Raw genomic sequence first — 23890 nt, 5'->3', positions numbered from 1 at the left:
TTTTATTCAGCTATACGCTCCTTAATTTGGCTTATATAAACCATAAAAACTATTGTAAAAAAATTCTTTAAAGTACATACTTCAAATGTACTTTTTTTTTTTTTTTTTTTCTCCAAACAGTTTTGATCAACATACAAAATACATCTCCAGTACCACAAAAAAATAACCATCTGGGGGCTTGAAGTCTCATATACCTTGAAGTGTATTATCTCAGCTGTCTCAGTCTTTATTCTTGTCCTACAATACACACAATACAGAAGATTACAAGTACTTGTACCTTTGGGCCTGGCAGTCCTATTCCAGTCTCTCCAGGTAAGCCTGGTGGCCCCGGGAGACCTCTTTCACCCTTTTAAAAGAATGGAAAAAGAAACAATTCTGCACATAAATTGGTGTCTGATGAAATCAGTTTAACTCAGTTTGTTGTAAAAGAACAGATTTTGAAGTTTATTTTTTGTATATCCTGAATTTCAGACCACTGGAATTGTCTTACACATTACTTCATCTCTCTTTCAGTGTTTAAAAATTCCCTTTATCAAGAGCATAGATTTTCCTGTACAAAGTGATACCAGGCAAAAATGGAAGAATGCTTTGCTTCATGTGAGATACGAGTTTTTCCCACCCAACTGCTGTATGACTCACTGTTGGCCATTAGGCCCTCTAAATATGGTGCAAAAGGAAATACCAAAAGAGATATCAAAAGAGATAATGTCCTTTCTAAAGTAGAGAGAAAGCAAAGTAGCATGTAAAACTGGTATATTTTGCATTACTGTGATATTTGTATATCACATTACCTTAATGTGATATTTGATTTCAAAATAAGTAATAGCATTCATTTTCGAGTTTTTCCTGAAACACTCCTTTTTAGTAGCTGGAGAACCCTATAGCCTTGGATGAAGTATTCAGTTTAAGGCTTGTCTGAGAAGCAAAGTGTAACTGTTCTCTCTCTTAATGAAGTTAAAACAGTCCCTGTAATTGTGTGTAACATTCAGGGATATTTGTATCATACTAGTTTAACAGAAGACAAAGATACCAGATTATTACAGGACCACAGAATGAAGTCATTGCTATTGGTATACCCAGAATTTGCAAAGGGGAAAGTAAGAAGTACCCCCAGCAAATCTTAACGATTTAATAGATGTAAATCCTATGTTTGTGAAACAAATGAAACAAAACAAAACATATTTACAGAGGGGACTGGATCTTGCATTGAAACATTGTGTGACTTCTGGGGCCCACCTTCAGAGGGCCTGCTGCAAGACTGTGTCCTGAGTTGCACTCATCCTGGTGACTTTCAGATATGTTTTGCTTAGCATCAGTAAACAACGGAATTACTAATTTTCAACTATAGAATTCTTGAGAATGTACAGTTCCAAGAGAGGGCTTTATATTTGAGATCCCTAACAAAATTCCTGCTTGGCACTTATGGAAATACAGTTTTACACTGAAAACTGAACAAATGTAATACTACACTGCTGCTAAATAATATTCTGTGATGCAGCCATATTTTAACTGTTTATGAGAGAGGAACAGTTTGATTTGGACCTGAATCCAACATAAAGAGCAAATTAATACCTTTCTTAGGAACTTCTTAGAATACGAAGAGTATATGATTTACTAGCAATATCATATTCAGATGCATCCCCTACAAAAAGGATATGGGCTATAAAATTAAAAGCATTATTGTTGTGAGGATGTGTTAAGATACCTCTTAATATTAAGAAAGAGAAGAAATAATGCAATTCTTGCCTTTGATCCTTGCAGGCCTTCAGGCCCTTGATCTCCAGCTTGTCCTTGTGGACCCTATTAAAACAGGTGTAGTTAATGAGATTTTTCAAGGTTTCAGAACAATGGCAGTTTGGAAAACAATCTCTCCTTTGCTATAGCCTATATGAAAATACAAGTTACAAACATTTCAGAACTGAAGCTATACTTTCTGGTGCACGTGTAGGTTCAGTTACTCTGGTCCTTGGGAGAGATAATTTGGCTCTACCTCTACTTCAATATAATAACAGGCAATCTATTGTGAAGATTTACTGAAGCATGTATTGTGGGCTAAGCTTCTTGGCTTTCAGCCAGAATATTGGGATGAAAAGAGAATAAAGTGTTCCCATGTACTTCTGTGAGAAAATGGAATAGTTAGACACTGAATGGGAAATAAGTTATTTTATTTTTTTATGGAACTGCATTTGCTGTGATATTTGAGACTAAATAAATTATGAGGGTGATTTAGTTGTCTAGAGTGCTCCTCCAAATTGTTAATGTTGCTGTTTAAGAAGATAGATTTTGGATGCCTTGAGTTCAGTGGCTCAAGAATTCTATGAAAGTTGTGGCCTGGTATAATTTCAGAGCTTTGAATACCAGGAACTATTTTTTCTGTTCTTATCATTTCTTCTTTATTTATTTATTTACCTGGAGCCCTCTTGTTCCTCTGGGGCCAACTGGACCTTCAGGACCCTAAAAGGCAAGCAAAAAAAAAAGACAATTTTCTGTATATTTAAATTTGGTCAAAATCATTTGTGTAACTTTTAAGTAAGGTATCTGATTTAGATAATTTAATACTAAAAAAAAGAAAAAAAGTCAAGAAGAGCTCACCACCAGCTCGCTTTAAGTGGACTGTGGTAATCAGAATGCAGAGTAAGAATGAACAGAGTTAATTATCAAGGATTCATAGTCCAGGATTAAATTCTGTTTGTTTCATTTAAAATATTCACAGTGATTATATACCAAATATTAAAGGTTGGTGTTGGAGTTAAAAAGCCTTTGTTTCATTTTCATCTCTTATTCCCTCTGACTACTACTTCAAGACTTCTGTCTCTGTTAAAGTCAAGTAGAGTTTTACCAATGTTACAAGCAGGTTTAGGCTTGGGCCTTAAGAAGTACCATATTAAAATACAGATGGAGCTGAGCAAATTACTGAAATTATCCTTGCTCGCTTTCATTTTTTTCAAACTGTACATTGTTATCTCCCTCAGCTTTAAAATTAATATTTGCCTTAAATCTATCATCATAGTTGTTATTCAGGGAGTTGTATTTTTTTTCTTCTGTATTTTACTTGTGTTTCCTGAAAGCCTGACAATTTTGTGGCTACTTACTCTGTCTCCTTTTATCCCTGGGATTCCACATTCACCTCTTTCACCCTTAAAAGGAAAATGAATAAATATTTATTCCTTTATAGAATACATAGTATAAAGAGCACATCGTCCTTATTCATTGGGTGCTTTCATTAAAACTCATGACCTAAATGTGATTATTTTCCTGACATATTATAGCAATCATGCTGTGAGTTCATTGGTGAAGAATAATATTCTATTAGAGCTTGTGCAGCACTTGGTAAAGAGATGTCAATGTTCACTATTATTCACTAGAAATATAGCAATATACATAATAAATACTAATCAAATTTTGATACAAGCAATTTTGACTAAAAGCGGTACCTTCTCTCCTTTATACCCAGATTTCCCCTAGGAAAAAGAAAAAAGCAAAGCAGTTTGTAAGGATATATAACCCAAATGAACAGGATTTCAGGATCTAATGAGCAGTCATGGGATCTCTGATAAACATTGCAATATGTGTAAATACTACTTCTACTGGTCATGATAGATGTTTTTATATGTGTGTACAAATCTTAGGAAGTGCCATTTGTCTGGGATTTTGATTATGTAATAGCAGATCAACTAGCATTAATATTTCCATCATAGTGAGAAGCATTCTAAAATAAGAAAGCAAGAAAAAAGTCACTAAATAATAAGAATGTATTGAATAAATATGAACAAAGCAGAGCAATTAGTAAGTGAATGAATTCAGTTAGGCACTAACAATGTGGTCCTGTACTTGCTCCTATATATATTTCTTTCAACTTTTTCATTACTATTACACTTTAGAACCTGTATTTGCCAAATAGATCATTCTTACAGGTGGGAGTTATTCTCTCTTTTTAAGCAATCATAGTGTTTTCAGCTCTTTTAGTGTTAATGAATTATGAATTATTAGCTGGTAAACCAGAACTGAAACAAAAATGTTTTGCCTTTTTTTTTTTATCTTGAAGTAGATCAACATCAACACAGCTCATTGGAGAAAAAGGGGAAAAGAAATTTTTTTTTTACCTCTATTCCATCTTGACCTGGGATTCCATTAAGACCCGGCTCTCCCTGTGGGTAATCCAACATCAAGATCAGTGAAATTAGGAAAAAATAATATTTTCTGGATGAGCTGAATATTGGCTTAGTATTTCTATATTAACAGAGTTACCAAATCTTTTGCCCAAATCTGAAAACTCACATCACCTTTGCTCCTTTCAAGCCTGGAGCTCCGTCATCCCCAGTGCGACCCTTTTTACCCTGAAAGAAACAAAATAAAACTCTTATATGTTAGTCACATAATTTTATTTCACAATATATAGACTATATATTTATGTTGCTTCTTATAGATTTATTTTTAAAGCATCTCTGTATTTACGATAGCCTTGAAATTAGATTTCTGGGAACAGCATGGACTCAATGGACAACAGTTTTTCTCAAAACAAAAATTGGGTTCAGTTACTTTCCTAAAAACTACCAACAATGAAATAAATCTTGTTTTGTACAGTGTATCAATTATTCAACAAAAAGAAAATGAGAAATGACAGCTACTTACAGCAGGGCCAGGAAGGCCTTTTTCCCCCTTTTCACAGTTACATATGGCAACCTGCGGACACTTTGAATGAAAATAGTAAATCCAAATCAGTACAGTTTAATAAAGAGAGAGAAAGCACTTGAACATTACTTATAAATTCCTGAGTAACTACTTTGAATGAACCAGAAATGATCAGAAACCTGTTATATTTACATGTTTTACAGAAAGTTTTTAGCCTTCTGTTTACCACTCATGAAGAATGTGGCCTCTGTACTCCAGCCAAAATTCCATATTATTCCTACTCCTGAAATTTCAGTCATCTTGATAATGGCTTTACCTTCAACCTCCTCACAAGGTCAGTTTATTAGTATGATTAGTGTCTGTGATTATTGATCTGTTTAGATTAATAGTCTGTGTAGAGATAGCCAAGACAATGGAATAAGAAAACATCTATCACCCTTTTTACCTTTATTCCACTGTATGTAGGACAAATCATAGTCTATCTCCAGATTGATTTATAAACAAAAGATGTAATGGATGGATACTTTTTTTTAGTTAATGTTGTTCATTGTAATAGTTTTATTTTATTTTTTTCTTTTTCTTTAATCTATATGGTCATGTGCTCCAATCAGATATCATTGTGGTACATAGTTACATGATTTTTATTTGTGATTTTTTTTTGAACTGTTATATAATACAGAATTTGTACAGCTTCTGGGGTTGTTTTTGGCAGAGGAGTAGAGAACGTTATTTTTATTTTTGGTTGTATTATTTCTTAAACATCCACTCAGTTTGGAGACATCTGTTAGTGAAGGGCTTAAACACCATTCTTGTCTGAACATCCCAGTGCTTAGTAATGTGTCTTCCAAGGGTAACACTGAATGGCATGCTACTTCAGGATTTATTTTAAAGGAGAAAAATCAACACAACAGTGAGAAATAAAATGCTTCAAGTTGGCAAACGCTTATAATATATAAAAGTTTCCTTGCGCTGCTCGTCAGAATGGTCTTTCCCTGATATGACTGTAACTTAAGTAGGACTAAAATCTTTAAAAGTTAATTTTATTATACCACAAAGTGGCAGCCAGACCTACCGGTGCCTACAGACAGGGTGACACAGTGTGGAAAAACTGAAAAAGTACAGTGTGAAACTTTATTCCAATTTCTTCCTTTTGTTTAACTCTTTATCTTAGGAAGGTCATTAAGGGCTAGAGCTGCACCACATACAACTCAATGTCATGTGTACTTATCCACTGAGTCTGTTGAATGACTTTCTAAGATATATCAGCAAATTCTTGTTAACTTAATACTCACATGTTGTTCTTTCTCAGCTTTGAGAATAAAGAGAAAAAGTAAATGAATTTAGGATAACAAATTAAAGCTCTGTTGTGCAAATACAAAAGCATGTAGTTTTACTTGAGGACAATTCCATTGGAGTCCATATGTTACTAACCCACCATGCTAACAGCTTTATTAAATTTTATGTTTCCATGTAATAGTAAATGTCTATGGGAATATATTAAGCAGGAATGCTGTATGGGAAAAAATACTTACCTCTTCCTCAGACAGATCTTTCTATGAGGACAGATATTGGAAACAACATTAGAAACAATGTCATAATCCAGCTCTACAGGAAGAACGATAGATGTAAAAAATAATTCTTTCAGCAGTTAATTAAATTAAGCAAATAACATATTAGATAACATTAAATTTTAATTAATGAGAAAAACGTTAACAATCTCTATTTTAAAAAATAATTTCAATAATTTAATTTCCTATTATAGATTGTTGACTGCACAAATCACTGATTCCTTGTCCAGCCATAGCTTGCTACAATTACAGTGGTAAACAGACCTGAAACAACAGTTAGCTAGGTATATGGGAACAGCACACTCAGGGACTGTGCTGTTTCCAAAGTGCTGAATAGCAGTAGCCCCCTAGAATGAGTGAATGGTACATATTCTACACTTGAGAAAACATCAGATGCTCTTCTGATTGTGCCTAACAGTGTGTGTACAAAATGTGAACAGTAGTAGCTTAGAAAAGATGTGACTTAGAGCATGTTTCTCTTTGACAGTCATCATCAATTAACTGTTGTTCTTTTATAAAATCTGTACAGCTAAAACACCCACACGTAATGTGTTCCTCCAGCCTTTCACAACAGATTTAGTCCCTCGAGAGGACATAATCATGGTGAGGAATAGCAATGCAATACAAATCTCCAAAATCCACATCTATGCACATACAATTATGCCAAAACAATTATTTAAAACAGACATCATTAAAACAGATTTGATAAAGCGTGCTTAGTCACTTGAGGGGTGGTTGCTGTGTTACAGAAAACCAACGGTAATAGCAGAGAAGATAGGAAAGGTGATATGCAGGGAATCCAGTGCAGAATGGCAGGCTATCAAAGTGAAGGACAGACAGGAAGGCCAGATCTTATGCAAGCTCTAGGCCTGTATGAGACCCCTCAGCTGTTGGGTTCGCTGCTGAAGTCTCCTGGTTGTTATTCATATTTTCTCTATGTATGGTCAAATCAGGACTTTATCCCCAGCTTGTGTCACCAGATTTATAGTAGTCTAGGCTAGAGCATGGCACTGTTCTCCACACTTGGCAAGGAATGTTTTTTGTAAATCAAGCTTACACACAGAATAGAGGCACCCAAGCAAAACAATTTACACATTTCCTCTTGAATATGGGGTAGATTTTCCATGGAAATTCATGTCTGTGATCAAGTTCAGGTTTGATCTGAATTGACATAAGGTCTACAAATTTATTTTCACTTCTGCAAGAGCTGCATCTTTTTTGATACAACATCACATTCCTGCTTGTCACAGAAGAAAGCATTAGGATGTCAAAATTAATTGTTTTAAGAAAGGAGCTTTAGAATACCTTTCTTAAGAGGAGAAAAAAATGATAAAAATAACTTCACAACAGGTCTCCATGAGTCTAATTCAGTTCCAGGTTCAGTATTTTGGATGACAACCTGAACAAAGAGGAGAGAAAGGAAAACTACACTTTGACACAATGGTTTTGTTAATGAGTGTCTATTAGTGGGCTACTTCAGTATGTAAAAATAAGTTATAATGCTTTAATAGCATAAGAATTTCAATATATTGGGAGTAAGAGTTTTTTTCACATGTTCCACTAGCCATTTGTAAATATTTCTCTGTACATACCATTTCTTTGAGAACTTTCTCCACAGTTCCTTTGTCCTGAAGGTTGAAGACGAACCTGGATGCTGGAATACTGGCCAGGAGCCGGAGCTTGGCAGCATTGCTAACCTCCTCAGCCACTCTGGTCATTCCCATTGTGAACAATACAATTCCTTGGTGTTTAGCGTCAGCTGTAGCTGCAAAAATATCTGGGTTTCTTGGATGGTCGACTCCATCGGTGAAGAGCACGGCTAGTTTCACACTACCTGGAGTCCCTTCAGTCATGTAGAGTTGTGTGAGGTTAGTAATAGCGTAAGTTGTGTAGGTACCATGACCTATGTAGGTGATGGGAGCAATGTGAGATTTGAACGCTTCAGGACCTTTCCAGTTACGGAAAGTTTGTTCTATGAGAACAGTGCTGCTGTACTGGAGTAAGGCCATCCTCCAGCTAAGGGTCCGTCCAGAACTAAGCTGCAGACCTTTCATTCTGTCTACTGTTTCCAGGACAAATTTTTTCTGCTGTTCATGATTATAATCCTTAGCACTCTCGGAGCTGTCCAGTAAAAAAGCAATTTCCAGAATGCAGTCTTCATCTAGAATAAATAGGTAGGAAGGTGAATGGAGTGTTTTCATACTAACTCTCCTTCTACCCTTACCTTTCTGTGTATTTTAGGCTTCAAAAGTAGGAGTTCAGCTGTTGAAATTTAAGAAAACATCTGTGATTCCAGGAGTGAGACCCTTGTGAAGGTAGAGCATATAGAGGCTGAGGAATTTGCTCCAGAGCAGATGCCCAAGGGAATAAGAATCTAAAGGTGAGGTAATGTCGTGGAATGTGGAATGTTGCAGTGGTGTTTATACATTCATTCTGTCCTCGTGCTGGGTAGCAGGATTGGGACTGGAAAGGTGGGAGTGATCTTACTCACAAAAACAAGTCTTATTGAATGAGACACTGGAATGTGATTTACAGAGGTAGGTTTCTGTCCCTGACACTCACATACAGTGACATAAAAAATTCCAAGAGCAGGATCTGCACCAGTGTACACTGGAGAATAATAATTTTCTGAACTACTGATGTATTACTCTGATAGAAATGCAGTTACAAAAGAAACAGTTAAAATAACATGCTACCAGCCATATTAAAAAACAAAACAAAACAAAACCAAGTAATCTCCTCTTATAAAATACACAAAAGGGGAGGGAGAGGAAAAGAGCAAAAACATCGAAGTGCAAAAATCAAGTGAAAACCTACAATGAGGTGAGTCTGGCTGATTATAAGTAGTATCCTAGAGGGTGAGTTAGCCACATAGTCCTGAGTAAATGAATCAAGGAAAAGAACAATACCTATTTTAAAATGATAATACTCACCTTGATCACTTGGGCTGGGATATCTTTCTACAGTATTTGACAGAACGTGTTTAGGTATGGGTCTTCTCAGTCCATAACTTTTTTCTTCCCTGAGATTTTCCGCTAAAAATTGATGTTGTTCAAGTACCCACAAAAGCCACCAGAGTCCGAAGAACATAATTTGTTTGGTTTCTGTTTCCTAAACAACATAAATAATAATACAGTAGTAGTTCAGCAGTACACAGACAATAAAAAGTTCAGTTTTGCTTTGACAAGTTGCTTAATAGGCTCTTTTTTCAAATATTCCCTAAGAATGAGCTGGGTTTTATTTTCTTTAGGTAAGAGCTTCTCCAAAATATGTCATAAATAATAAGCAGAGACATGTTGAAGTGATTTTCAGGCATAGTGCATATAGTTAGAGCACTTGAGAGACAGACATTTCACATACATGCTTCAGTTCTTTTCTCTCGTGCTGCCTAGTAGCATTTATAAAATTAGCATTTCTCAAAAACCATAGCATTGGCTGTGCCCCTGTGGATGCAGAGTGAATCCTAAGTGAACTTCACAGGGGTGTTTTTTGAACTTGCTGTGCCCAGGGTTGGCACAGAAAGGAGAAGGAAGAACAGAAGCAGAAGTTTTTCCATTCTCTCTACTCAAGAACCCTGTACCACTGAGGGTCTCAGCTGTCCTACAGAGGAACAGTGATGGCCTGAGGTTGCTGTCCAGACATGAATGTATTACTGTGCAACCCCGGGGCCACAGCGTGCTGAGCCCAGGATTAAGAGCTACCTATAAACAGGACTTCTTTCTTCTGCAGGGACTGAGCTGTTTGTCCTGGGCTCACCAGCATACCCAGAGCTCACAGACTGCTCAGGGCTGCTAAGTCAGTGCTGCCTCACTGACATCTCCCTGCAAGCTCTTCCAGGTCAGTGCAGCACATAGCAAAAGGGCAGCTCAGTGTCAAGAATAAACCTGCCAGGACCTGAGCACCTAAGAAAAGTCCCTAGCACAGCTGGGTCTGCAGGGCTTTTCATTTCCTTCTGGTTGGGGCAGGATTTGTGGTGCCCATGGACACAGAGAACACAGGGGTCCTTACCTTGATGCTCCTAACCAAGAGGCTCTGCAGAGATGCAGGATGCTGCCCTCAGCTTGCTGGCAGCAGCGCTGTCCTGCCTGTGCTGGGTGCTCTGTGAGGAAAGGAGGGAGAAGTAGGGTTGGAAGCTCCTGTGAGAACTGGTGTCATTTGTAAGGAGGGGCCAGTAAAGGCAAGGAGAAAGGGGAGTCACAGGAATTCTCACTCCCCCTTCTAGGCACCCACCCACACCTCTCCAGGCTATGCATATGTATCCCTGGTTTACACCCCCTTCTCCTTCTTCCTCCCCCCTGCCATTTCCTCATACAGATTTTCATGCATACTTGCACATGTATGGACGAGGACTGTTTGCACCCCAACACGCTTCCCTACCCACTAGCCTACTGACATTCACTCTTTTCTCCCACCACCACCACACACCTTTCCCTCCCATACTTCTGTGCATCTGTCATGCTTTGGCAAAGCAGCTTTTGATACCAGGTGTTGTGTTTTCAGCATCATCACAGTGGTCCATGCCACTTTCAGACCTATGTGAATCTCCTTATAAAGAGGGATTCCTGTCACTGCTGTAATAGAAAGATTTGTAATGTCCCATGGGCTGGGCCAAGTGAAATGTCAGTGCGATTACCCAGCATGACAAAGCCAAAAGACAGATCAGTTAGAAAGCTGTACAATTTTTCCAGGCTTGTCTGCCACACCTGTCCTTCCAAAAACTCTATTAATAGAGACCAAGGACTGTGACACACAGAATGGTCCTCTGTAAAACTAAGCTAGGTGGCTGTGGATCCTGAAGACTTCTACCAGTGATTGCAGCTTGTCACCTAATTCTTCAAATATCATCAGAAAGCTTTTGTTACAAATAAATGTACTGAACAAGTAGTTCTTCTCTACAGAAATACTTTTTTTGTGTGTCTTGTGGATGCATAATTTTCCACCTTCATGCACACAAAGAGGACCCAGCACTAACCAGAGTCTTCCTTTCCTTTTTAAGAGTTCACCAGCTCAGCCGACATTCTGACAGTCACAAGCAGAGGCTAAGGGGATTTCCCTTGCTTTTACTCACACATTTCGATTTTGGTTTAAGTAAGAAATTAAAACAACAATTTTATGCCCTTTAGGGAATACAAATAATATAGTGTTTAACTGAAATAGATATAATAAATGTCACATAGCCCTTAAATCTTACTGAGAAAAAAAAAATCTAATTCTATCAAGAAAAAGCATGTTAACTATGGTTGGGATTGTGTGCCTCCCACAAGCAAAACATTGTCATTCTTTCATTTTCACTGCTAATTCCTACCTTAAAACATAGCTGGCAAATAATTTCTTAATTAAATAACTATTCTGCTTGTATGTTTTGTAGCAAGTTCTTGGCTTCAGGATATTTCCTTTTATTTATGAATGATGTTCACCCTGAGGACAATTTTTTTCTCTTTCTTTTTTTTCTTTTTATTTTTGGCCAGGTGCAACTTTAAAAGCTTAGTGGGGCCTCCACATTTTATAGCTAGTTGTATAGGATACATGGCATTATTCTGTCCAGAATTCTAGGTATGTAATTTACTGTATAGTACACTTCTTGACTTGTCTTTTGAAGTTATATATTCTCAATACCTGCACTATTCTTGTGGTGATGTTCTATCAAAACTTAAATAATGCCAATATAAACTATGTGTGCATTGATGCACATGAGATAACTGTTAGAACCAAAAATGAACAGTAAGCTTTTTTGCCTCATATACTACAAATTCTAACAGGTTTAACATTTACCAATTTGACATTTTCATGGCATGACACCAAAAATATTTTCAAAATAAAATAATTGTCTTAAAAGCTATGATTAGGAACATTCATGCTGTCATTTCAATGTTATAAATTTATTGCTAGAATTTTATGAGCATACAGTTCAGTATTTTTGGAAAGATGAAAGTTACATATTTTATCTTGAAGAACTTAGACATTGGATGCTTCAGCATGCAATTAATTATATTTCTATTCACCTACATGATTTGACCTCTCTCTCTTTTTTTTTTTTTTTTTTTTTTTTTTTTTGAGATGGCACTATAGGTTTGCATACTTAGTTGACTGAATTGGGCCAAGCTACCTCAGCTCACAAAAACTTCCAGCAAAATGACAGTAGCTGGCACTAGGATTGTTAATCTTTTCAGGACTCAAAATAAATGAATATAAAGGCTACTTTACAGTTGCATCAACTGAAGCTGAAGTCACAGATATTGTTGCTGCATATTCAGATCTTTGGATTTTTTCCATAACTGTTTGAATCCAAGACTAGTCACCTCTTTGATCTTAGTATTTCAATCTGGGAAATGAAGCATAACCATTTTTTCAAAGAATAAAGAAATACAGAAGAGCTATTTAAAAACAGCTAAATAGGCTATATTAAATCAAAAGAAATTCCTTATAATTTTAGAGCCACGATAAAAGACATAATGAGGAAAGATACACTCTTTCTGCAAGTGAGTATATTTAAACACTATCAATAAGGGAAACCAAAGTGATATTGTGCCTACTTTTGTCTGCCATTGCCATTGTGGTGACAGCTTCAGGGCTCCATGAGATTGCGCAGTCATTTTGAAGGGACACTGAATGAAGAGCTGGGGCTAAGAGATGCCAGTTGATGTGTATAGCGTGGCCTCTTGCACCAGCAACAGTCCTCACTGTCACTTCCAATGGACAGAAGTAGCAGCAAGCTTGACTCTTCCAGACTTCTTACCTGGCTCTATCTCCTCCATCTGTTCCTCCTCCCTGTAAGCAGGTATGGCTCTTACAGCCTTGTCTAGCTCTACTGTGACCAATTAATCCACTGGTCAGCAAAATCCAGAACATTTTTGAGAAAGCCTGTGTCATTTCTGTTAAGCTAGACTAACTAATGTCTTCTACCATGCTGTCACATCACTAAAATGTGACATTGCCCTGACTCATCCTTCTTCAGCTGTCAACAGGTCTGTAACAGCACTGGAGACGGAAGTAATCATGAGCCAACATAGTTAGCAAATACCATCTGAGTATTTCCGTACACTAAGAGAATATTCAACCAACAGGAAGGCTACTTTTTGAGAGCAACACTAAGCAGACAGAATGTTCCCTTTTTTCCTCTGCTCTGATAGTAGTTTTTTGTCAAGAGCTTGACACGATGCTTCTGAAATGTATTTCCACCTTTTTGCCACTTCAGTGTGAATAATACACACATCTTGTCTGCTGTGAACTGTTAAAAATATGCACATTTCACACAGTCTTCTTCTAGTGTTTCATGGCCTCAAGACAGTCTTGACCATTTAACCTCTGTATCATGCTGTAGTGGAATTCCAAGAGTATTTATTTAGTTGTATTTGACATGTAAGTACATGACCACTATGTTGAGGAAAAAAAAAACAACAAAAAACAACACAGAAACGTACCTGACTTGAACTAGTAAAATAACAAAAGCATACCATTTACAAAACATTTTATTGTAAATATTTTTGTAAAAAATATACAAAATATTTACAATATTTTGAATTCTGTTATTAAATATCAAGGTTATAAAAAATGTAGTTCACAGTCCTGTAAGTTGTATCACAAGCATGAATTTTAAGAAAAATAGTTCAAAAGTTCAAATACTCAGAGTAATTGAAAAAGAAAATTAAAAAAAAAAATCAAAACCAACTTCGCTGAAGGTTGTATCTGAAGAAAGATAAAATGGATACCGCTGTTTTTCCTTCTAATTGCAAAATGTGTTTTAGTGAATTTGACAGCTCAACATTCGGGTTGAGTACATTATGTCATGACAAATTGAGTTGAAGTTGCCAACTGTTGTGGCTGCAGTTTAAGAAAAATAATTTGGACGTATATTTGTGACAAAAGCTGTTTTTTCTCTATGAAAAATTATGTCTTCATGGCAGAGCCGTATAAAAACCTATTATGAAATCCTGGCATATGTGAAGGTAGTGGCAGAACTATTGATTCCAGTGAATCCAGGATTTATCTTTGCTTTTTGGTACAAATATTGAGCATCAAGCATGAAAGAGCTGAGCAAGTAGGCTGTATCGTGTTTTCATCTGAACTCATCACAGAAAATGCTGTAAGCAATGTTTTTTGATATCAAGGAGTTACTCTCTGTGTAGCTCACAACAAATCCTACCGACTCTTCAGGACTAGTCTAGTAAACACAGTCTTTTCTTTTACATGGTATGAATTTCTCTCCCCATTTCTTCTTTCTTTTAATATATCTCTTCCGCAATTTTTCAGGAGGTGCAACCAGGAAGTGTACAATTGTAATGAGGCATAAAAGGAGGGAGGGTCTTCAGTACTTTCCCATTTGATCTTTGTATATTATTATCAAAAGCTTACTATGAGCATAACCTGTGTGTAATATTAATGTTAGCATTGTTTTGCAAATTTTCTAAGAGATATTTTCCACCTTACAGCCTAAGTAAATACACATATATGTAAGCAAGTTATTTTCAAAATTTGTGGCATTCAGCCTAATAAAGCAATGAAAGAATATACATAAAACAGTATCAATAGATTTTTAACATACTGAATATTTGACTATTCATTTAATAATATTGAACATCTAACCAGATCAAGAATACTCTTAAAATGGAAACTAAATGAAATCTTAAAAGATTTGATTTTCTGTGTCGGTACCAATGAAAAAGTACTTAAACAAGTAATTATGCTGGATTTGCTGTTGCATTTGTTACTTGTAAAATACACTTTGCACAAATATTTTCTTCCACCTGCCTTATATTCAACAGCATGATACCTGTAGCTAGCAATACTAAACTCTTTTACACTATCCCTTTTTTAATGCAGTAATTACATTATTTTGGGGGGGCATGGAACACTATATTTTCATAGAGTTGCAGTAAAAAGCAACTGTTTTAATCACACTTACCACATTTAGAGAACACATAGTATGGCAATTGGAAAAATAATTACTCCACTGGAATGCTTAGCAAGTTAAAGCATGTTGCTGTACATAGAGTATGTTGCAAATGAAAGTGATAAAGAGTTGGCAGAAAAAGGCAAGTTCCGTACACTTCCAAAGCTGGAATCCTTTTAGCATTGGGAATAGGTTTCATCTTTCAGATAGGTGATTATCTATAGTGTTACAAGAAGACAAATATTTATCTTACTGCCCTTATTGCCAATATAACCCTAAACTTGCATAAATGCCAGAATTTGCATCTTTGGACCTACGGCTTTTATTTAAAAGTATTTACAAACATATGTATCAGACCCTCTGCACCCCTTGCAGCAGTCTTGTGGGCCCAGCAGCCCTCTCAGCCACCAGTGTGCTTTGTGGTCCCACTCTCCACCAGCCCTACCTGCTTGCACATCCCCTTGTTACCCTTCATAAGGTATTGGCCCATTTCTGCAGTCTGTTGGGGTCCCCAACTGGCAGTAGAAGCCCCAGACTATGTGTTAACCTGTATCAGTATGCTGAGAAGTATCATTTGCAGTCCCACCCATGGATTGCTAGAGGCTAAGACCTACCCTGCTACTTCTATGCTGGTAGCTAAATCCAAGTGGTAACAAGTTTTAAAATCAAAGCCTGATTGCCTGCTGCTGACCAAGCAGAGTCTAAGCATACCTGGAACTGCTGCAGCACCTGTGCATACCTATGGTTCATCTAGTGAGGGCTCCTCTCAGCTGTGAGGTTCTCTCAGGCTCAGGAGGCAGAAGGCCCTGTAACCTGAGGGGAAGGTGTTCTTAGGAGGAGAGATAAACCATGTGGGGGACAAAATGGCTTTTAGTAGTTGGGATTTGGTTATTACTGCAGAGTTAACTTGCTAAGTTGTGTAAGTAACTGACAGGGCTATAAGATCCTCAGCAGGAGTGAAGGAATACAATCAGCAATGTGAAACTGAGGGAGGCTAGCAGACAAGTAAGTAAATGTTTTAAAATATTAACAAAAGAGCTGTAACACTGTGTATGCAAGTGTAGCAATGATTTTTGAAGTGAAGAAAGTTTTTTATTTTTTTATTTTTTAGATAAGACTAGACCTACTGGAAAATGCTAATAGATCTCTTTAAACAGCTACTAGCTTACATGTATTTATGCTGTAATCTTTGGAATCTAGCCTAGCAAAAACCTGAGTAGACCTCTGTTTCTGGATCTGAGGACTATTATACCAATATATTAATGATGATGGGGTTTGTGTTAAAGATATTCTTATTTTTAGTAAGATTTTTTTTTTTTTTTATTTAAATTTGTTAGGTTTGCAGTTATCAATGCTGAAGCTCTTGAATTCGAATAAATGTATTGAGCAAGTTGTAAATTTGTTAGTACCATCCACTTAAGAAAATATTGGTAAGGCTCTTCCTTGTGGTAAAACAATATATCCTCTTTGTCTAACAATACATAAAAACATTAAAACATTGGTTTAAGTGAAATTTAATAATGGGGTATTGTGATTTTACCAGTACTTAAGCCAAACCTTAAATAATGTATGCAAACACAACTGCAAGAAAAAGAAGTCTTATATTCATCTTCCGTTTCATGATTAGAAATACAAGATACTAAGATGTGTGAAGGTTAGTATGGCTTCAGATACTCTACTTGCCACGTGAACCATAAATAGTTAAGGTCAACCATAGTTTGAACAGTATTTACAAAACTCATTGCCTTGCCTCATAGTGAAACTCTGCTGCTTTATCTTTGAAGTGTAGAGGTGGGGGGGGGGGGGGGGAAACTTGTCATTTTTTCTAAGTACTTTCTTAGACGTTTTTTGTGCAAATATGTAGAGCATCACTCTGAGAGGAATTTTGACCCAATTCAGGCTATGGGAGGTCTTGTTGAATACTGAAAGAGGAGAGTAGGATGTTTCTGTTTTCCAAAGCTGTTTAGTGATTAGTAGGAGAGCAGTTACAAGGTACCTTGAAAATATCAATCACTTGTATTCTTACGGAAGATGGGAATGTTTGGTTACTGAGTAAAATGGTCTGGAGGTTCAAAATTATCTCCTTTATGTTTGCATGTAATCACTAAATGAATGTGGAATAGTGGTAAGAAGCTTTCAGCTGTGCGCATTAATCCAAGAACAGGAAGGACAAAAGAAACACCTTTGAGAACACTTCTGCTTTAATGAGCTCATAGTTATGTGGCCTTGCACCTTTCCAGGTGTATGAGCTTCTGGCTAATAGCCCCTCTCCTGTAGGTTATCAGTCACGGATGGCTACAGACATGTGCTCAGTGCAGGAAAAAACAGCTTCTATGTATAAAGGATCTGTTAGACCTCTGCTGGTAGTAGTAACAAGCTTCTTACTCAGTTTATGTAAAGCAAAAGTAATGTTTTGCCCCAGATACAGGCGGTATGGACACTGAACTGTAGATTCCTGTCTGCTGTGATTGCTAGTATTTTATAGATCTGTGCATTAGGTGCTTCTTTGCTCCTTTTAAGGAACAATAGAAAAAAATTCTGTCAAGAATTACTGGTACTCTGAAAGACTTGCTTTGAAGTGGTCTGTGTTTCAGTAGATGATTTGATAGACTTGGCTGCAGCTATTATGCAAACAGATAGGTGTTACTGCAATATTATCCTGTGCTACTGGTGAACTAGGAATCTTTTCAATAATAGCTCACCAGATCTTGCATTATAAATCACTGGCCCTAATACTATAAGCTCAGAATAATATCATGTGGCTTGTGCTATAAAGATATTTCTCTTGGTAACCTGCTGTTTGTGCCCTTTCTACGTTCCCCTGTTACTAAAGCTAAAATAGATCAAGTAGCTGACATTTTGTAATCTGCCCCATGTGCAGCACTGATACATCATCTCATTTTTTTATATATGGTTTTGAGAGAGGATTTAATTTGTATTATCTCCTCCAAATAAGATTACAAATTTTTTCAAGACATTGTTGCTATTCTTGAAATGGATACACTGTGAAAGTGTAACTGTAGTTGAGACTCAAAATTGACAGGCTTTGGTCTCAGATTTTTCAGAGTCTTTAAGTTTTTACTGGTTATGATGGTAAACACAGTGCCTTAGAAAGAAATGATTCTCAGTATTTCAGCTGATGAAACAATAGAAACAATCCAGCAGTCATGTTGTGCTGGATAAAGCATGTCTTTGGACTGAGGCTACTGTCTTGCATTTCAGTTAAGAACCTCATTCTGTTTGTCTGGAACATTCTACCTTAGTGCTAGAATGCATTTGCTACTCTATTAATAGTGTTAGTGAAATGAGAACTACTTCTCACAATAGCCTAGTGATATTTGCATCACTCTGCCATATTTAATTGACCATATTGAAAGGCTATGCTGTTAAGGATTTACCAAAGATAGGGTGTATGCTAAGGAAGGCACTTATTACTGGTATTTCAAAAACCCAGCCATATCATCATTGGATGAGCAGAAACTTTAATTTTATGTAGTTATATCTATCAAGACACCATGCTTGAACAAAATCATAATAGCTGGTGTCTTTGAGGGAAAATAAATTGTGTTTTTATATTAGAAGTATCTCAGAAATTGCTGTATCTTACTGATCTTCAAATCGAATGATATTCCTACAGTCAAAACAGACTTGTCTATTACAGTATTGATGATTGTGAAATAGATGAAGCAAGTGATGTAGAAAGTAAACTCATTTTTTCCCTGTATGGTGATTGTGCTACCTGTGTTCTGTATTCTGTTTCCACAAAAAAAGTACTTGCCTTGGTGTTGGATCAAAATTCAATAACTAGAACCTGTCAGTTAATGCTGCATCAATTGAAATCAGTCACTAATACATGAATCTAATACCATGTTTACAATTTTTTTTATAATCCTTATAAAAAGGATTACTTGGAAATGATAGAAAATAAATGTCTATTTCTGAAGTAGTTAACCTACTGCAGTGCTTTAACATCAAAACACCTCTCTTTCTGTTACAAGTATTATTATATATTTACCATACTAAGTAGAGAGGTGTGACTAGATTCTCTAGATTTTTTTTTTTTTAAGCCTATATGGTGTTTTGCAATACTACACATATGCACTTAATGTTTGACTTCTTAGATGTTTTTAAGAAAACAAGTTTTCAGCTGATTTACTTTATACTTTGTAGATAAAACAATTGAAGATTTTCAAGTGGTTTACAGAAGAAAAGGTTGAAGGTCTGGAATGGAATCTCAGTATGGAATCTCTCGTTTTAAAAATCAGGTAGCTATGCGAAAAGAAAATCAGTTAAAAGATATGGCCACAGGGTGTCAGTCTTGACTCGAGCATGAAAGAATGAAAGGTTGTGGGCCGTGCTGATTGCAGATGCTTGATTTGAGATGGCTGACTGAGGAATAGCAAGACTTACATACTTGTTTCGAAAACTCTAGGAAATCGATCTGTCATATACAAGTAAAAGTGCTGTGACTATAGCCACTCTAGTTCCAGAAAGCAATCAAAACATATAATGAGGTGGCTTTATTGCTTTGTTGTCAGATTGAATGCTGTGTTTGGGCGTTGCGCTTTACCTGTTTATCAGAAAGAATCAGAAATAGTTCTTCTTTCCTCCTCCCTGGCTTGAGGAATGCTGTCATAAATCAGGGCTGAGCAAGTGCTGGTCTGAAATAAGAGTGGGCTTACACTTATTTTGTAATGGAGAGTGGGCTACTGGAAGTGTCCTTGCAGTACAGAGTAAGATCTTCTGTTATGAACAGCATTTCCTGCTAGAATGAATGAGATACAGACTTTTTGAGTTAGCCTGGCCTGATTAGTATATTTACTGTGCTATGCTTACACTTTTTCTTTATATAAGAATTTGGTCTTTTTTATGGTTAATATCATGTGATGACATTATGATGGACTTTATCATTATGATAATGATGGTCTTTCAACCTTCTCCTCTACAAACTACTTGAAAAGATTCTATTGTTCTGTTGCACAGAAAAAACTGAAGTGTTTTTTGTTTGTTTATTTGAGGATAGCATTTCTACACTCTCTTCCCAAACATTTTTAATTGAGCTTTGGATATTGTGTATGCAATAAATATCTAAGTCTATATTACATTTAGTTATATTGTACTTATATATCCACCTGACAAACAAGGAGATAAAATTACTTCAGGGGACCACAAAAATTAGTACATGAGCTTTGTGCCCATCTCTGTTTGTGAATGGGGTTAGACTACTACTATTCAGCTGAAACTAAAATGCTGATTCAAAATACTCCATAATGTTTTCATGGCTAAAATAGATTCTGTTCTGAATCATCTCAAAGTATGAAGACTTTCAGGAAAAGTATAGTGAAATTCAAGGGAAAACAAACAGATGTAATACTAGTTAAGAAAAATTGTTCATTTTAGAAAGTTTCTGAAATTAAATTACAAGGTCATATTTTCTGTTTTTCTGGAGATCCAAACATAGTCTAGCAGTTTGCTCCTTCCCCCACTTATTTAATTGTCTGCATTAATTGCTTATATTTTCAAGAAGTTTTCTCATCCTGATCAAACTGCTTTTTAAGGGTGATGTGGTAATACTGACAAAGGTGATATAAGTGGGAAGGAATGTTTCTAAAAATTGAGAAAATTCCAAGTGCTGGATTCTTATATTCTTGATGCTGTACATTGAACTGAGATAACTTGAGGTATATGCTAGCTGAATATTAGAATGTCCAAGTACTTCCTGTGGGCAGAATCCTGAAGCATCTTCATTGCATCTTTTATGTTCTATCTAAAGCAGTTAATTCTGTAGGCATGTCAGTTACAGATACATGTATTAGAAATAAATGATTATGTTGTAGAGCATACTTGACTGCTTCACGTTTTTGCTAGAGGGCTGTGGGACAGAACTGCCCCAAATGTCTCAAAACACACCTCCATAAATTATGTAATGACAACTGCCACATGCCTGTGAAGGTGGTTCTGTGATGAGGTGATCTTTCTTTCTGTTCCAGAGGGGACTGGGAGAAGTTTCATGATACCTAAGGTTATTCTTTTCAGCATGCTCATGAAGCGTGACCTAGACGAAGCACCAGGCACTTAAGCTTGTAGTGCCTGGTGCTTGTGGTGTAGCATAAAGTGAAACTTGGACTTTGTTACCCCAAGAACCTCTTACATATTGGTTTTGAAATTGGCTTGCTCTTTTTGGAAGCTCCTTAACATGGAGTCAGATATGACAAAGAAAAATATGTAGCTGGTGTATATCTTGGGCAGAGAACATTGGTGTGAAAGCTTTAGCTAGGAAAACAGGCTGCAGATGGAGTTAAAGCTGTAGTTAAAACTGCTGACCATGTGGCTGTTACTGTGGGTGAAGTGCCAGCTAAATCACTCTTTCATTCAACCATAATTGTAAGCGTCTGAGAAGCAACCAGTGACTTGGTTCAGTGGCTCTTGCCATAGGTCCCCTGTATTCCTTTTGTTATGCTGCTGGTCTGTTTTATTGGCCTGGAGTAGAACTTCTTACCACATATACGTATTTGAAGTTCTAGTGGGAGGATTTAAATAAAAGGGAAGTTGCCTGAGTAGCTGCTCCTGGTTCTGATCATTATATATTATGAAGCATGCTATTGCATAGTTAGGACAGTTACTCTGCCAAATGAAAGCAGGAGGAATTTGCAAAGTTCATAAGGATTTTGATAAAAGATTCTTTTAAGTATTGAGCATTTCTTTCCTATAGCCTTTGCCATGTCAGGTATTTGGTCCATCTCAGCCCCATTGGTAATGGTTGCTATCAAAAAGAAGATAAAGCCATGATGGAAGAAGTCCTTTGTCCAAGATTGAGATGTTAAGTGTACTGAATGCATTACTGTTTTATTTGCTTAGTCATTCATGCCATAGGCCTTCCTGAGGAGACTCTTGCAGTCCACGTCTGTTTCCCGTGTCTGTTAAATGTCACCTCAGAGATCAGGAAAAATTTCTCCTCCTCCCCTTAAACCCTTTTAGCCGGGGCAGCTGAAGTAAAGATTACTTCAAAGGCCAGGCATGGTTTTTCTGTTCTTACTGGGCATTGCACTGGCAGTAGCCCTAATTTTCCTCTTACAGTTAAATGTTACAGCCATGCCTGGTACACGTCATATTTGTACATATCAGGAATATCTCTTGTAAAGATGCTGGAATTGCAGTAGCTTAAAATTGGTGTAGTAGAAAATGGAATAATTCCCCATGCACATTAAGAACTCTGAGGCAGAAAAGACATGTGACTCAATATCCCTTATCTTCAGCTAATTCCTTTCAGGAGTGCTTAGATAAGATTAAAAGAACCAGGCTTCCTTCCAAACATCTCCGCTTTTTCACCTGAAGAAATTTGCTGAGAAAGGAGCAGAGTCAGCTGCCAGCATGTCGCAATGCATGTTGAATTCAAAGAAAATAGGGCTCATTTCTGCAAATGTGCATGTGAAGCTGCTTTTTTTGAGGTTGCAGTTAAGTTGATAGAAAAGGTTCCGTTGACTCCTCTTTGTCATTAATTTTCAGTGGAAAATTATTTAAAACAAATAGCAACTCCAAACAACAATCTGAAAGGATTCTGCCAGGCAGTTTAAATAAACCAAGTTCGACAAACAATTTGAGCTGCAAAGTTAGGTAGTGTAAAAATGTAATTACTAATGTTGCCCGAAAACTTTAACTCTTCAAGTGTATTTTTTTTTTTTTTTTTAATCTTAGAGAAACAGGTGCCAGTAACAAAGATCTCTGCTTTGTTTGTCTGGTAGATGAGGAATGCAGACACAAAGACAAAAATGACATTAAAAAGGAAGATTTGATAATATTGTAAGGTAAAGCCACCAAACCAAATATTTAGTGTAATCAAATTGTTTATCATGGTTTGCATTTATTTTTTTGAGCTCTCCATTCTGAAACCATGCAGTGAGTTACATACGTGCTGCAAGAGTGACAGCGTGTGATGAAGTCCCCAAAATACTGAACTGCTTTGCACAGAGGACTGAATAAAGCCTACTGTAAACTTACCTTGTGCTTCAACAGGCAGACATTGCAAGTAAGGTATCAAAAAATGCAATGAAGGGAGTATTCCTGTAAGTGTTGAGACCAAGGCCAAAGATTCCATTTATGAATCTGATATGAGAGTTTCTATGTTACAATGTTTTTAAACTGAACACAGTTGGGAGTATCCACAGTGGATGAGAGGCTGGAAGATGAAGCTTTTTCTTCCCTTACTACTCTTCACAAATCACCTGAAATAACACCGTATTAGTTCTATGCTCTTTTCAGTGTGATTTACTGGTATAATTAAACTTGTACACTGAGTCAACATTGTGCTTAACTACTTCTGTTCTTCACAAACACAGAATGGATCAAATCCAATTAAGGTATCTTCAATAAAATTACATAAGATATATCTGTATTCCTGGGTTGTCTGTAGCCATGATGTGATGGTAAGGGCTGCATATGAGTGTGTCTTGCCCTACAGCTGGGTGGGGGGGTGCTGTAGAAGAGAGGCAGCAAGGAAAGGGGTGGGGGGGCAGGGAGTGGAGTGGAAGGACTCTGACTCCATTGTCCTGTGGGCCCTGTATGTTTTTCTAATACCGTGTGTTTCTGAGGCTACTTTTCTACTAGAGACTTGAAATCAGAATGAAATACCAGCATACTGACTTGGATTTTCCTGTCCTATTAATATTTATGTGCTTTTTTTAGACACTGTTAATATTTCTTTAAAATGTAGTATTGGCTTTTAAAATTTTGAAAGCAATAGATGGAATTTAAGTAGCTACCAATTGCTGTGATAGCAGACTGGGTTTATCACAACTCTGTG

General features: G+C 36.7%; 1 protein-coding gene across 4 annotated transcripts in view; it reads right to left on the bottom strand.

Moving 5' to 3' along the window:
* The window catches only part of LOC137858676 (collagen alpha-1(XXVIII) chain-like), a 55058-nt gene that overhangs the window by 24529 nt on the left and 6639 nt on the right, over positions 1–23890 (bottom strand). For 2 of the 4 annotated variants that reach the window (XM_068686738.1, XM_068686741.1), the window contains exons 3-14: positions 10209–10299; positions 9134–9311; positions 7793–8361; positions 6165–6185; positions 4633–4692; positions 4284–4337; positions 4104–4148; positions 3435–3461; positions 3093–3137; positions 2410–2454; positions 1747–1800; positions 278–346 (exon numbers count right to left, since the gene is read on the bottom strand). In XM_068686738.1, the coding sequence (XP_068542839.1) occupies positions 278–346; positions 1747–1800; positions 2410–2454; positions 3093–3137; positions 3435–3461; positions 4104–4148; positions 4284–4337; positions 4633–4692; positions 6165–6185; positions 7793–8361; positions 9134–9290 (1146 nt within the window). In that variant the 5' untranslated portion in view covers positions 9291–9311; positions 10209–10299. Of the gene's footprint in view, positions 1–277; positions 347–1746; positions 1801–2409; positions 2455–3092; positions 3138–3434; positions 3462–4103; positions 4149–4283; positions 4338–4632; positions 4693–6164; positions 6186–7792; positions 8362–9133; positions 9312–10208; positions 10300–15801; positions 15911–23890 lie in introns of those variants that run through there. The other 2 variants (XM_068686739.1, XM_068686740.1) reach the window with 2 other exon arrangements.

Source organism: Anas acuta, chromosome 6 (assembly GCF_963932015.1).
Source record: "Anas acuta chromosome 6, bAnaAcu1.1, whole genome shotgun sequence".
Classification (NCBI taxonomy): Eukaryota; Metazoa; Chordata; class Aves; order Anseriformes; family Anatidae; genus Anas; species Anas acuta.
Note: the sequence above shows the minus strand (reverse complement) of the source record. Positions and strands in the feature narration are given on the sequence as shown.